Below are 15985 nucleotides of genomic sequence, written 5' to 3'. Positions count from 1 at the left end.
GTTTTACTAAGTCTTCTTAAATCAGGCTTCTCTAATGCCTTAATATGAGGGAAGGAAAGCTTACCCAGAGTTTTGGAGTACCTCAGAGAGGGCACTTGTAGCTCATATAGTCTGTTTCCTTGAACTGTGAAAAACTTGAAGGGAGAGACTATATTATCTTCATCTCATGTTTCTTTAGCACTTAGTGCTAACGTAACAGTGATCTTGCACATGGAAGGGTTTCTTAGTAGTTCTAAAAGTTTGAACATCCTAAAAGGACAAATGCCATGAACTTCTCTTTTATCTTTAGTCAGGCTATAGAAGATATCCCTGTTTAAGACTTTAGTTCTGCAACTTAATATTTATTAGGTTGCTTTAAAAAATATTAAAAACTTCTCACCATCAGTCATAAAATAAAAAGAGTGGAGGGAAAATTGCAAAATGTAAGACAAAGAGTAATCTCCTTAATATATGAAGAGCCTCTTTCAAATGAATAAGAAAGAAACACTGAGTTGAAGTGATCCTTGCCCAATTTAATAGATTATTGATTAAAAAAAAAAAAAAGTATGTGAAACATGTCCAAACTCAATAATCAAAGAAATGCAAATTGAAAAAGCATTCCATTTTACTCACCAGACTGGCAAGGATTAAAACATGATCACCACTGTTAGGGTTAAGGAAAATAGGCTCTCATACTTTTTATGTAGGAGTGTAAACCAATCTTTTAGAAAGATGATTTCCAATAAGTATTTTTTATGATTCAGCAAATTCCTCTACAAGGATGTTTATTGCCACATTATTTATGAAAATGAGAAACTGTAAGCAACCTACATATGTAGGAGTAAGTAACTGGTTAATTATTGCATGAGTAAATGCAAAGAATAGATTTTTTGCCATTAAAAATTTAAGTTTGTGAAGCCTAATGATATTGTATAACTGAAATAGAATCATACAAAATCATATCTAAAGTATACATTATGAAAATTCATAAAAATTATAAATTTGCTAAATGTTGTATATATTACAAGAATTCGAATTATAATTCTTGATACTTTTCAGAATTCCCTAACTTTTTATAATGTACACATATTACAGGCAGTTCTTGGGTTACAAATGAGTTCCATTCCTGAGTCTGTCTTTTAAGTAGAATTTGTGTGTAAGTCAGAACAGTTAGGTACGGTTCCTATCTAACATAAGTTAGTCAAATGTTTGTCTTAGTATATATAGCGTGTAGCATACCTTCCTGTACATAAAAAACATTAAAGAAACACTTCCAGATACACTAAAACATCTTTAACATAATAATACAGTAATAATAATAATGTTTTGATTCACGCTGCAAAGTAGTGCCTGTTTGTTATTACGAACAATTGTACCCCGAATTTTTAATGTAATGGGCTTTACGGGGGTTGGTTTGTAACTGTGGGTTGTACATAAGTCGAACGTTCATAACCTGGGGACTACCTGCACTTCATAATCAGGAAAAATTATTTAATAACACGAACCTTAGTATATGGAAATAGGGGCAAGTCTTAGTTACTTAATATAATACTCATCACTATAATGCCTTGAAGGAGCCCTGGTGGCGCAGTGGTTAAGCACTCTTGACTGCCAATTGAGAGGTCAGTAGTTCGAACCCACCAGCAGCTCCGTGGGAGAAAAAACCTAGCAGTCTCCTCCTGAAAAGATTTATAGCCTACGAAACCCTATGGGGCAGTTTCACTCTGTCATATAGGGTTTCTATGAGTTGGAATTGATTCAGTGACACATAACAACAGCATAATGCCTTAATGATGACCTTACTTCTAGAGGTTCCCAGTGGTTAAGACAGGAAAAGTAGTTTGATAAAATGGATGTATAGTATTGAACAATTTATCAAAACAGAGAAACAAATAGAGGCAGCATGGAATAGTAAAAGGAGCAAGAGCTGTGCAGTCACATGGTCCTGGGTTGGAATCAGAGGTGTAGCTTTGGGATGTTGGATGGATTATTTAAATCTCTTGGACCTGCCATTTCCCTTCTATAAAATGGGTATAATAATATCTGTCCTTATAGAGCTATTGTGGGGAATAATGAGGTAATGTTTAGGAAGCACTTAGCACAGAACCTGGTTCAGTGAACAAATGGTTGTTCTTATTAGGAGAAACCCCTCAGGAGAGGCATAGCATTTCCTTCAAGACAACCAAACTTGAATACCGTGAATTAGGAGTGATTACTCACTTTACAGAAGCTTATTTTAATGGTGTATTTGTTTTCTATTACCTCATACAAAGCAGCTTAAAACAACACACAGTTATCCAATGATTTCTGTGGGTCAGAAGTCTGGGCATGGTTTAGCCGGGTCCTGTACTGAGCATCTCATGTGGGTGCCATCAGGGTGTCTGCTGGGGCTGGGTTCTCATCTGGAGGTTTGACTAGGGAGCATTCGCTTCCCCACTCGTGTGACTGTTGGCACCATTTGATTTCTTGTCTCTGTAGGATTCATGGCAGCATGCTTCTTTAAAGACAGCAAAGGAGGGTGTGAGAGAGAGACTAGCACAAGTCTGCTAGCAAGACAAAATCTCACAAAATATAATGTAATCAGGGAGTAACTGGGTGGTGCAAACTGTTAACACTTTTGGCTGGTAACTGAAAGGTCAAGGGTTCAAGTCCACCCAGAGGTGCCTCAGAAGAAAGGCCTGGTGGTCTACCTCTAAAAAATCAGCCATTGAACACCTTATGGAGCACAGTTCTACTCTGACACGCATAGGGTTGCCATGAGCCATAAATGAGTCGATGGCAACTAGTTAATGTAATCAGAGGGGTGACATTCCAACACCTTTGCCATATTCTGTTGGTTAGGAGCAAGTCACAGGTCCTGCCTGTATCAAGGGGAGAGGATTACACAGACACGTGAACAGCAGAAGAGGAGGATCATATATGTGTGGAGAGGGGGGCATTTGTTGGTTACAAATGCTACTCACATGTGTTTCAAACCTAGTAGAAGCAAATGTACTATTTTAGAAGGCGATTCAGCTGAGAAAAATATTGGCTTATATTTTAATAACATTGATTGGAAAGCAAGATGAAGCCACGTTTTTGTGCTTGTTTAATATTAACTGTAAAAGGCCTATGGTGCTGCCTCCTGCCTTCTGAGGTTTGGAGCTTACGAAGTACAGGGCTCTCTTCCTTGAGAATACTGGTTATCTGAGACCTTCTTACCCAGGGAGCATTTCAGGGGCTTAAGACTTACTGTTTTATAAGCAACGGTTAATTGAAATATCGTTTCAAAGGAGGTTTTTTTTCATCTTTTCTAAAATGCAGGACTTCTTTCTTTTAGTATTTATGCAGTCTTTATAGTAAGTAACTCATTTCAGTGAAAATAAACATTGCTTTGTTTCCTCTAGATTCATTGTTAAGCTTTAAGCTTTTGTTTGTTTTCTAGATTGAAAAAGTAATTTTTTTTGTTTTTAACTTGGCATTTCAAATGAGAACTGTGGCACTTCATGCTCCCTGCTGGGTTCTCCCTTCTTACAATAGCCCCGAGTTACAATGAAAGGATTCTCGTCTGTATAGGAAAACATTGATGAATAATGCTAAGAATTTTGGGGGTATTATGTAAGCCAAGATGAGATTGCTGTTTGGGATGAGTATAATGAAATGCAAAATGCTTTAATGTTTTGGAGGAATATTTATAATACATAAAGTGAGGAAGGATGAATGGCCCCACCAAGTGTTAAGAGGGCCTGATGAATACCAGAACTTTTGGAACAGGCATGCTGGCCACCACTTTGCATGCTTCCAGTGGCTGCAAGTTTGTGGTTTGAGCCTGGAACATTTTATAACTTTGTCTTACTCAGGATATCCTAAGTGTCTGGCTGATGGACCAAACTTAGCAAAGCATTGTTAAGTCATGGGCCATCTTACAGTTTGGAACTCCTGTATGAGGAAAAACCAAACCTCCCAACTTTGTTGCCAAATAGTGAGACCAAAGAGCCTGTGCAGTCCTCTCCATACACCTTATGATTGTGCATGTTGTACTTATTAGAACTTAGAACTGAGAGGTGCTTCAGAATTTTCCTAGGCCACTTGTTTGTCATGAACACGGGGTTGGATAAACAAATATCTATACATTTCCGTTATTCTTAATGCCACACACTTGCCTGGTGCTTAACTTTTCAAAGTGTTCCATACATCTTCTTCATTGCACCCAAATGAAGGGGAGGGCGCAGATGGTCTTACATCCATTTGACAGATGAGGACACTGAAGGTCAGAGGACTTGACTTTCCCAGGGTCCTGTCACACCTTTGTAGCCGAGGCAGAAATAGAGCCCAGACCTCCTTGTTCTAAACCTCAGATACCTTCTATTAGCAAGCTTTGGTGAAGAGGAGAGAGTCTGAATCTTTACCTCTTCTACATGCTGACTTTGTGACCTTGGGCTGTGTGATGATTAAGATTGTCAACTTGGCTGGGCTATGATTCTCAGTGTTTTGGTAGTTGTATAATGTTGTGATTACCTACCTGTTGAGATTTGATACGTACTCATCCCCATGATGGGATCTGCTGTGAGTAGCCAATCAGTTGATTGGGAGTTTCCTTGGGCATGTGGCCTGCATCAAGTGTGGGTGGATGTTCAGGCTGGGGCTCGAGGGCTTTCGCTTGTTCTGGATCCTGCGGCTGGCTCCTGTTCGTCTGACCTCTGGTTCTTGGGACTTGAGCTAGCAGCTTACCTGTGGTCTTGCCTGCTGATCTTGGGATTCATTGATCTTCACACCCTGTGAGCAATAGCCCTGCTCTCCAGCCTGCCAATCTTGAGTTCACCAGCCCCTGCGGCTATGTGAATCAGGAGAAGCCTCTTTTCTGACCCATGGACTTGGGACATTACAGCCTCTACAACCACGTGAGCCATTTCCTTGGTGGAAATCTCTCTTTACTGGTTTTGCTTCTCTAGAGAACTCAGCCTAAGACAGGCTGTAACTAACTTCAAAGCCTCAGTTTTCTCATGTGAGAAATGGGAAAGTGATGTTCTCATAGGCTTTTAGGGGACAATTTACACATAGTCCCTAAGCCTGGTAAGCACTCAGCAAATGGAAGCTATTAATATTAGTGTGTTGGGTTTGACACCCTCTTATTCTCACAGTTTAGTTAGTTGGGCTCACCTGATGTGTCTCGGTCAAACCCATTGGATCTGGGCATCTGGAATTCTAGGCCTGTAATCCTGAATCAGTAGACAAATGTGCTGGTGCATCCCAGAACGTTATACTGGGAGTGGGCTTGATCTCTGGGGTCCTAGATCTTATCTCAAAACGGGAGAGTTGCTGTAATGTGGAATGAGAGGCTCTGAAGGCAAGAGGTTGAGCAGAGGATAGTAGTCATCACAGTAGATAGTAGACATGCTGTGACATCAAAGAGGATTTGAATTCTGACCACCTGGCAGGAGATTTTGGTTCTAATTTGCCACCAGCACAGGTCAAATAATTATCATCTTAACACGAGAAGCCATCCCTCTTCTTACCTACTCCAAAATCTATCCCAGGTAGTAAGGACGATGTATATCATGTTGTGATGAAGTCATTTTTTTTTTGTTTGTGCTGAGGAAGGATTCTTCTGGAACTCAAGCAGCTGGGACCTCACTCCTGTCCTCTATGTTTAAATCAAAGAGAAGTTTTATCTCTTGACCTCTTAGCAGACATACTCTGAAACTATAGTAAAAGCATCATCGCCCCTTATTTGCATCTCCCCTTCTCTTTATCATTTAAAAGTAAAACAACTTCTTTAAGAGGAGATATTCCTTTGCCTTGCTGGTTGAGACTTCAGACGTGGCAGAAAATAAAATTCTCCAAGTTCCTTTAAATATAAGTACCATAGATTGTTACCTGTGCAGTTTTTAAAGCATGGCATCACACACATATATACATGCCCACTAGCATTTGAGGTGAGATGGTATCAGGGTGTACAAATAAGGCAGTCTGCCTTCTAACCTAACTCTTGGACAAGTTGCTTAAACTTTCTGAGTTACCTGTAAAATGAGGATAAGAAGAGCTGCCTTACAGAATTGTTACTGAAAGGATAAGCTCATGGCAAGAACTCAAATGTTAGTTTCCTTTGAAAAACAAACTTAGAAGCGTTTGTTTCACTTTCTTCTGTTGCATGCCACCACTTTCTGAGTGTTGACGTCTTCTCTAAATTAAAAGTGACTAAAAATGCTAATTCAGAATGGCTCCATTTGCTCATTGGTGGAGGTAGTGGCCTTTGAAATGGGCGCATTCTTCCAATAGCTAGACTCTATAGCTAAGGACTTGTCAGTGTAGCATTATCATATCTCTCTATATTTAACTTTTAGTTTTTTTTTTTTTGTGTGAAATATATCATGCCTATTAAAGTGCATAGGTCATATGTGTACAACTTAAAAAAAAGCCAAACCCGTTGCCATTGAGTCGATTCTGATTCATAGCGACCCTAAAGGGAAGAGTAGAACTGCTTCATAGGGTTTCCAAGGCTGTAATCTTCATGGAAGCCATATCTTTCTTCTGCAGAGCAGCTGGTGGGTTTGAACCGCCAGTTTTTTGGTTTAGCAGCTGAGTGCTTTAACCACTGTGCCATGAGGTCTCCTATGTACGACTTAAAGAATACTAAATGTGTGGGAATTAGAGCTAGAATATTACCAGTATCTATGAACCCCTGTGTGCCTGATTCTTTTCATTTATTTTGTTTTCCAGAATCGAATTAGTTCTATATGTGTATATTTATATCATATTCTTTCTCCTTTATCATAAGCATTTTTCCATAATGTCATCATTTAGGTTGCTTTCTTTGCTGCTTAAGGTAATCACAGATCATGGACTAGCCTTATCCTAATGATGATAACCACTGTTAGCATAATATATGCCAGGAACTGTGCCTTAAATATATCATCTCATGTAATTTTACAGCAGTTGTGAAGTTGTGGCCTCTCACATACCCACCAGCATTGATGAGGGATCTGGCGGAAAATTGTGAAATTGTTAGTGGAGTAGTTCCCATTTTGCAGATGTGGAAACTGAGATTCAGAATGTTTAAATAAATTACCCAAGGTGAATATAATAATCAAGCAACAGAACTGAAATTAGAGCTCAGGTCTGCCTATTCGCAAATCCCATGACATTTCTACTACGGTCTAGCTGCCTTTTGGGTTGTCTGTTGGAAGCACAATGTACTTTTAAGGAGTTGGCCATTAAATTTTTGTATATCTACCTTATTCTAAGCAGCAGTAACACAAATGACTAGCCTCTAGGTTTTAGATGGTGCTGGTGCCAGAAAAATACAACTGAAGGAAAACTTTAACAACAAACTTGTGGGAAAAAAGACAAAGAAATTCTTGATAATTAAAACATGCAAAATGTCTACTTTTTTTTTTTTTTTTTTGAGGCTCTATCTTGTTGGATTTTCTGCCCCTACCCCCTACCACCCTCTGATGCTGTGGAGAAATGTCTGAGCTTTTATGTACTAAATAGCCCCCCCTGCTGCGTTTTCTACACTTGTGCATCTGTAATTACGGTGCAATCTAGGAGGGAAACACTGTCCTCCTTTGCTCTGCCCATGGAGACATTGCCCTGTCGGGCCTAAAAGAATGGCATGGTTGCTATGGTTGCTGTGGCAGCTACTATGTTGAGCTTAAAGTTGACTAGAAAGTACTGCTGCTTATCTGTGGAAAGAGAGGAGACTCGATTTGGCACTCACACAGTTGCTCATTATATTCTGCAGGTATAGTCACTGTGGCATCCTTAGTTAATTTGTTGAACTCCCAAATGTGTATAGAATGTGAACAAAAGTTGTGTTTGTTTAGGTGAAAAAGCATCATTCCTATAAACGACTTTCAGTTCTCGTGTATTGTGGTGCAGCTCTGATTACATTTAGTGAGGAGGCAGCAGTGGTTAAGCTCTTCAAAGTATACATCTATGTATAAGCATCGCCCTCAGTTTTGCTACAGTATCTCTTTGAGGTATGGAAATTCACTGCCTGTGAATAGTAGTAAAACACTGTTAGGGTTTTTTCAAATGGCCATTAAATGCTGACAACCCCCACCACTTGCTGAGGACGGTAAAAGAAGCTGAGGAAAGCAGTCTTCACTTGTATATTTATTTGAATTCTTTCACCATAGGTGTCCAACCTAAATAATGCAGTGCTCAGTGTTAGTTCAGCTAATTATGCCTGAACTGAAATAGGTTTTGATTGTGGGAATAATGCAACATAAAAATAAGTTTTATGTGGCCTGATTTCATGTCTGAAGTATAAAATAATTGGTTTTCAAGAGAAGTTGGAGAAATTCAGAACATTTTCCTATGAGAGGTTACTCCTGAAAATAATAAATGAACCCTATGGATCACAACTCATGGCAACTCCATGTGTTACAGAGTAGAACTGCTTCATAGGGTTTTCTTAGCCGGAATCTTTATTCCGACTCATAGCAACTCTATAGGACAGAGTAGAACTGCCCTATAGAGTTTCCAAGGAGCAGCTGGTGGATTCGAACTGCTGAATCTTTGCAGAAGCGCATCACTAGATCTTTCTTCTTGTGGTGCCACTGCGTAGGTTCAAACCATCAAACTTTAGGTTAGTGTTGACTGCAAACTGTTTGTGCTACCTACACATGGGATCGCCATGAGTCGGAATCGAGTCCAGGGCCATGGGGTGTGAGTCACAATGGTCCAGCCTCCAATTGATCATGGGGATTGTACAGAACCAGGCAGCATTTTGTTCAGTTGTACATGGGGTCAACCTTGCTAGCAGCCAACCACAACAATGTGGAGTCCACATTGATTTCGATGCCATGCCTTCCTGTGTTATTGTGGAGTTGTAGTAAGGAATGAATCCTTTTGGGTTATTTTTCTTCCAATCTGGTCTGATATTCTTTTCTTGAAGGGGCAGTCCTTCTCTTGTTGGTCGGTGCTGTTTGGAGATATCTGCCTAGAATCTCAGGTTCCACAGGACTTGACCCAATTGTTGGGTTCTTATTTCCAGTCCCCTGCTAAACTGTGGATTCCCTGAGTGATCAAAGCTAGCACTGACTTTGGCAGTGGCCTTGACTTTTGGGCATTGCTTGCTGACAAAGAGGAGCTTGCCTCACCAAAACAGAATAAGGATGCTATTCAGGCATTTGGCCTGTGAGCTCATTTCTCCCACCCAGTACTCTCCACCCTGCCTTTCATTAATCAGCCTTCTCCCGCTGACTCCTATTTGACAACTCTTATGCTCGTGATAGGGGAGCAGGCAAAATCTTTGGATACAACTCAGCTGAGTGCCTTCAAAGTGAGTGAGGGTAAGGGGACTAGTAAACCGTATCTCCATTGTCCATGTTACTGTTCATGCAAGATCCTTTTTGCCCTCCTAATTTTTATTATTACTTCTGTTCTACTGCTGCCCTCCCGCCATTTGTGTGTGACTCTGTAATCAACCTTTAAATGTTGAGGTTCCTCAAGGCTCAGTCCTAGGCCTGCTTCTCTACTCACTCTACCCTTTCTCTTTATGGTATAGAGGGGCGTAGGTGAGATTTTCTGATGATTTGCAAATGTTTACGTCCAGCCTAGACCGTGTATATGAACCTCAGATCTGTGTATATAATTACCAATTCAGCATTCTCCGCTTCTGTGAACCATTTCAGACTTCTTCTTGTTAGGTGTCATCGAGTCGATTTCAACTCATAGTGATCCAGTGTGTCAGTAGAATTGCCCTGATAGGATTTTCTAGGCTGTAATCTTTATGGGAGCAGATCTCCAGGTCTCTTCTCCTTCAGAGCAGCTGGGTGGATTCGAGCTGCCCTTTCAATTAGCAGTCAAGTGCTTAACTGTCATACCATCAGGGCTCCTTATATTTCAAGCTTAGAGTGTTTAAATCTAAACTTATGATTTTGTACCACCCAAAAATAGTTCTCCCCTCACCTCCCCAACTTGAAAATAACAGAGTTGATCTACTCTGCGTCCTCTTTATGTGAAGCACCATCATCCTCTCAACTCCACAAAGCCAGGAGATCAGGAGGTAACACTGACCCCTCTCCCCCACCCTCTATGTTCAACTAGTGACCAAATTTAATCAGTTCTCACTCTTAACTCTCTATCCTTAGCATGCCTCTAAAGGCCCAGCATGGTCTGCTCCTGGTCTCCCTCACCAGCCTCATCTCCAGCCATACCCTCGCCCCTCACTTTCCGGCCAGCTGCGCCAGTCCTCTTTCTTTCCCTGGGTGACCCCTTCCCACCTTAGAACCCTTGTACAAGCCCCCCTTCCTGAACTGCCCTCTGCCAGCTACTGCCCACTATCCTTCTGATTTCATATTAAGGGCCACGTCCTCGAAGAGGCCTTTCCTTGATGCTCAGACAAGGTCAGTTTCCGTGGTAGAAGCTTTCTCAGGACCTGGCTCCCTCAGAATAGATTCTAAGCCCATGTTCACAGACTATGCTTCGTGCCTAGAGCAGAGCTAGTACAAGTTTAAAAAAAAAGTTGCCGTAGAGTCGACTCCAACTAATGGCAACCCATGTGTGTCAGAGCAGAACTGTGCTCCGTAGGGTTTTCAAAGGTTCAAAGGTTGATTTTTCAAAGTAAATCTCCAGACCTTTCTTTCCAGGTGCTTCTGGGTGGACTTGAACCTCTAGCCTTTTGGTTAGCAGCCAAGTATGTTAACCATTTGCACCACCCAGGGACTCCTAGCACAAGTTAAGCATTTGATAAATATTTATCAAGTGAATGAATGAATGAATGTATAAATGAATGAATGCCAGGCACTATACTAGGCAATTTAAATTCATCATCTCATTTAATCCTCAAAGCAGTACTCAAATTGCTTAAGGAAGTTGCCGAGGCTACACTGAGAGTGAAGTGCAGTGAGGAGTCTTCTCGGCCATTATCCTCTCTACCATTTTAGTTCTTATCTTTTTAGACTGTATTCATTCATTCAGGAAGTATTTATTGAGCACCTCCTATGTTCCAGGCACTGTGCTGGGCACTCAGCTTTATTCCTTTCCTTTGTAAACGTTTGCCCACCAGTGCCCCTCTGCTCAGTGATCCCACGCTTTTGGAGGAATCATCATTACTTACGTAATGTGGTCTTGACTGTAAGACTGTGTGGAGCCTTGGTATTGAAAACATCTGTTGAGCACTTCCTGTGTGCCAGGCACTGTGCTAGGCTGGTGAGTTTAAGAATAGACACATTTGCTGCCTTGCAATTTGTTTACACTGTGATCAAGCAGACAGGAATGGGTAGATGAACTAGTTTGAAGTCAGGAAGTACCTGTAGTTTTCTGTGACCTACCAATGCACTGCAGGTTTTCAAGCTCCTGGACACCTCTGAGGTCTCAATCCATTTTGGGGTCAGACATTGCACAGAAAGTAGCCCAAGAGACCTAGTGGGTGGGCAGGGGGCAGGAGGAAAGACTAGATCATTTCCTCTTTCTATCACTCTCTCACTTTCATCTCCACCCCCCATTAAGCACATCTAGTTAACTGCCAGTAACTTTTTGTTCCCCAGATTTGAAAGCTTCTAGCACTTAGTGGGCAGTTGATAAATGTTAATGTCTTTTCCCAGAATGCAGTGGCACGTATTTATCTCAAACTTGAAGTTAATGGAACCAATATTGACCACCAGGCACAAATCTACCCAGTCTATTTAACAGTTAAGACAGCTAAACTCTATAATGGTGAAGAGCAACAGTCTGCGTAGTAGAAAGTGGAAAGAGAATATTAGAACGCCTGTTTTTATTTATCGCCTCTTAAAATTTCTCGTTTTTGTTTTATGATATAAACAATATTAGTATACAGTAGCAATAGCAAACACATTGTACTTCCTGTGTGCCAGGCACTGTTCTAAGCTCTTTACATATATTAATTAATCTTCACAAAAACTTTATGAAGTAAGTACTATTGTACCCATTTTGCATATATGGAAACAGAAAGAGGGAGGGTCAGTAACTCGTGCAAGGTCCTGCAGCTGATCCAGGCAGTCTGGGGCCAGAGAACATGCATGTAATTTGTAAATAAATGCGCACGTGCTCAGAATGTTTTGACTGGTAGGGGTATGTGATCAATAATGTTTAGAGACCATTGTTTGAGAAGGCCAGATGCAGAATGAGAACTGACCTCTATCCGTTGTCACTGATAAGCATCATCATAAGTGGGGATAAGGTTTGCCTGTGGAAAGGATGGGGCCGAGATAGACCCTCCTTTTTTTTTTTGGTTTTAACGAAGAGAAGGTTATTTCCTCACAGTGAAAGTAGGCTAGAAGTCCAAATTCAGGCTCTCAGCTCCAGGGAAGCCTTTTTCTCTCTGTCGGCCTTCTGTTTGGTGTTCCCCTGGACTAGGAGCTTCTCTGCGCAGAGACCCCTGTCCAAAGGACGCGCTCTGCTCCCGGCACTGCTTTCTTGATGGTATGAGATCCCCCTGTCTCACTGCTCACTTCTGTCTTTTATATCTCAAGAGATTGCCTCAGGACACAATCCAGTCTTGCAGATCAGGTCCTGCCTTACTAACAGAACTGCCACCCATCCTCCCTCATTAACATCATAGCGGCAGGATTTACAACATATGGGAAAATCACACAGTACCAGGAATCATGGCCCAGCCAAACTGATACACACATTTTTTGGGGGACATAATTCAAACCATGACATTCCACCCTTTGACCCCCAAAAAATCACATCCTTGCAACATGGAAAACATATTCACCCCATCATATCATAGCAAAAGTCTTAACTCCAAGTCCAAAATCCAAAAATTCCTCTTCATCTGTGAAATCTAGAATACAAGTTATTTGCTTCCAAAGGTACAAAGGCAGAACAGGCACAAGCTAGACATTTCCATTACAAATGGGAGAAATTGCAGGGAAAGAAGGCATAACAGGCACCAAGCAAATTAGCAGAACACATTACATTAGTCCTCAGGGCTTTGAAAATAATCCTCTGTTCTGTGAGACAATTTACACGATGGCCCTGCCCTCCAGACTCTAGGTATTGGCCACAGTCTCTGGATTTTGAATGGAGGCCCCTGGCCCTGGGCTTCAGCTCCGCCTTCCAGGCCCACTGGGACAGCAATTCTGCTCCCTCTGCAACTCCACCCTTAGAAACACCAGAGGCCATGGCTCCACCCTTTGAAACCCCTGAGGTCATGTCCATACCTTGTGAGACTGAAGCAGCTAGGCTTCTTGTGTCCCTTGTCTCTTCAGCTTCTGCTTCCTATGGCCTCTCGGCCCTGGGGCCTCACACCCGCAACTGCCCTGCTGGGGCAAGTGTTCCAAAGCTCAGTAGCTCCACCGGTAAGTGCCCGGAGGCACCCCACTCTGCCAGGAAGCCTCCTGTGCACAGGCATCCAGCTCTCTCGCTCCGTGGGTCGGCTCCAGCGCCATTTTTCACAGGTCTCCTGGTTCTGCTGCTGTTGGTTCTCTGCTGCTGCTGCTTCTCTGCTGCTGTAGGTTCTCTGCTGCTGCTGGTCCTCTTGTCACTGCCTCACGTCTATCCATTCACAGTTTTAAAACCACTTCCACATTTTAGGTATCTGTTAGAGCAGCACCCCACTCCCGGTACCAAATTCTGTCTTAGTCATCTAGTGCTGCCATAATAGAAATACCACAAGTGGATGGTTTTAACGAAGAGAAGTTTATTTCCTCACAGTCAAAGTAGGCTAAAAGTCCAAATTCAGGCCATCAGCTCTAGGGGAAGGCTTTTTCTCTCCGTTGGCCTTCTTCTCTTCAGTGTTCCCCCCGACTAGGAGCTTCTCTGCGCGGGGACCCTGGTCCAAAGGACGCGCTCTGCTCCCGGCACTGCTTTCTTGGTGTATGAGGTCCCCCTAGACCCTTCATTTTTACAGGAAGGGTTTTAACTGTAATTGGGGAAGAACAATCTTAGAGAAGAGGTAAAGAGAGATGGGGAATAAAATGGAGAAAAAATCAGATTAGATTACACATGTAAGATATTATCAGAATAAATCTTGGGTGTGACTCTGATTTTTTGAGGAATCAGAGAAAGACCCAAAGAGACCTGGAAAGGAATAAAGGAAGAATGACATGCACACAGGGTAGGGACACCCTTGACGACACTTTGTACCAGGATGGAAACCGGGTACCGACTGAAGAAAGAGGAGCCTTCATGATGCACTGATACGGAGGGTGGTTTTCAGAGCCCCACTCAAAACTGAAAACCCAGTACTAGAAATGAAATCAGCCCACACATACACAAATCCATAGGAAAAAATACTAAGAACCCGGTAGTTACATGGACAAGGAAATAGGAACAGCCAGTTCACAGAAAAGTTAAACTAAAAAGCTTTCAACGTGCTCATGTTAACACAATGACATAAAACTAGAGACACCTTTTTTTTTTTTTTTTTCTTTTAACTGCAAAGCACAAACACAAAGCCCATGACTCCCCACGTTCACCCTCTGCTCTGGGTATCCTGCCCCACTTGCAGCATGTACACTGTTGGGGACAGTGTACACTGGGGAACCCTTTTGGAAAACAGTTTGGCAGTGTAGTGCAAATGGTTAACATGCTTGGCTGCTAACCCAAAGATTGGAGTTCATGGGGTCACCATGAGTTGGAGTAGACTCGACAGCAACTGGGGAAAAAAATCTTTCAATCCCGCCTGAGAAAACAGTCTCAAGTACAGTTAATGTTACATGCATATCATAAGATCACCTAGTATAGTAGAAAACTGGAAATGACACAAATGTTCACCATATGTAATCTAGCCAGTCAATGGGGTGTTAGACAGACATTACAAATTATGGTTATAAAGATTGTGTGAGCTGGAAAATGTTTATGATTATAATGTTGAGAAAAGCAAGGCACAATTGTACCTTATAGACTACCTCTATTATAATACTTGCTGTGTGTTGAAATTCCTTATCTTTACCTGACTGTCTTTATGTCTAGATTTGGGAGTACCTTGAAGGCAGAGATGGGCTAATCCATAGCACAGTACATGATAAATGTATTCTTGGTGCTTCGCCCACGGTAGACACTGAATGCAGAATGAATAATAAGCATCCTTCACATCAAACGTTTCCCAAGAACTGGTAACAATTTTTTTATCTTAAAATTGTGGGAAGCAGCATTTAGAGAGTTCCTTTTTTGGGTTGAATAGGTTTAAATTGTTAGTTTCTTATGTTTCCTTACCTGATTGGATGTTGAGTGAAATCATTGATAAGTTTTCCAATTCAGTGTTGATAACTTCAATACAGAAGTGTCTTCCTTAAATCAGTGTACAGAGATGATTGACATATAGACCCTTATAGAAATCCTTAGGTCAAGAACCTACTACCTTTCAAGTAATCTATAGGGGTTTAGGAGGTGGATTCTTCTAATTGTTATTCTCATTGTCTATCAGAGTTGCAAACACAAACTATTTGAAGACAGAATCCTATCTCAAGATACTTTGTTGCTGGGATATCCAAAAACAAAGATTGCATGACAGGTTGAAAGCGTGGAACTAACACTTTGTATATATAATCAGATGGAAAATGTTAAAACCTCTAGGCAATTCGGAGACCTCATATGTTCCCCTCCTCCACATGCTAACCTTTCTGCTTTAGTAGCTGAATGTTGGATTCCATGAAATCGAAACCTTTAATTGCTTTCTTTATTGGTGACCTTTAAGAGATTACTTGGGTTTACTAGTGTCAGTCTCCAAAGAAACTGAACTCTGAGATGCGATATCTATTGAATCAGCCAGGGAAAAAGCTAATTAGAAGAACAGTGAGACAGGAGTCCTTCTCAAATGTTGCCTAGCTGCACCTGAGGGTGTGGATGGTCACAGATTTTTAGACTTATAAGAATCTGTCAAGGCATAATCATTTAGGAAAAAAAAAATGATTTTCTCAACTTTTGCAGGCTTTGCCTCTAGTAACTATTTACTATGTATATGAGTTTTTTTTAATGTTAATTTTTGTCTTAGGCCTAGTGCTGCTGTAACAGAAATACCACAAGTGGGTGGCCTTAATGAATAGAAATTTATTCTCTCACAGTTTAGGAGGCTGGAAGTTCAAATTCTGGGCTTGTAGATTCATCT

At 41.4% G+C, this 15985-nt stretch overlaps 1 protein-coding gene across 10 annotated transcripts in view; it reads left to right on the top strand.

Moving 5' to 3' along the window:
- Positions 1-15985, top strand: part of IQGAP2 (IQ motif containing GTPase activating protein 2) — a 333035-nt gene that overhangs the window by 95203 nt on the left and 221847 nt on the right. The window contains exon 2 of one of the 10 annotated variants that reach the window (XM_023729496.1): positions 14851-14993. The exons of the other annotated variants lie outside the window; for them this stretch is intronic. Within the exon in view, the coding sequence (XP_023585264.1) occupies positions 14950-14993 (44 nt within the window). The 5' untranslated portion in view covers positions 14851-14949. The remainder of the gene's footprint in view (positions 1-14850; positions 14994-15985) is intronic. 10 annotated transcript variants of the gene reach the window in all.

The sequence above is a fragment of the Trichechus manatus genome, unplaced genomic scaffold, assembly GCF_000243295.1.
Source record: "Trichechus manatus latirostris isolate Lorelei unplaced genomic scaffold, TriManLat1.0 scaffold00029, whole genome shotgun sequence".
Taxonomy (NCBI): domain Eukaryota; kingdom Metazoa; phylum Chordata; class Mammalia; order Sirenia; family Trichechidae; genus Trichechus; species Trichechus manatus.
This window is presented reverse-complemented; position numbering and strand designations above follow the sequence as displayed.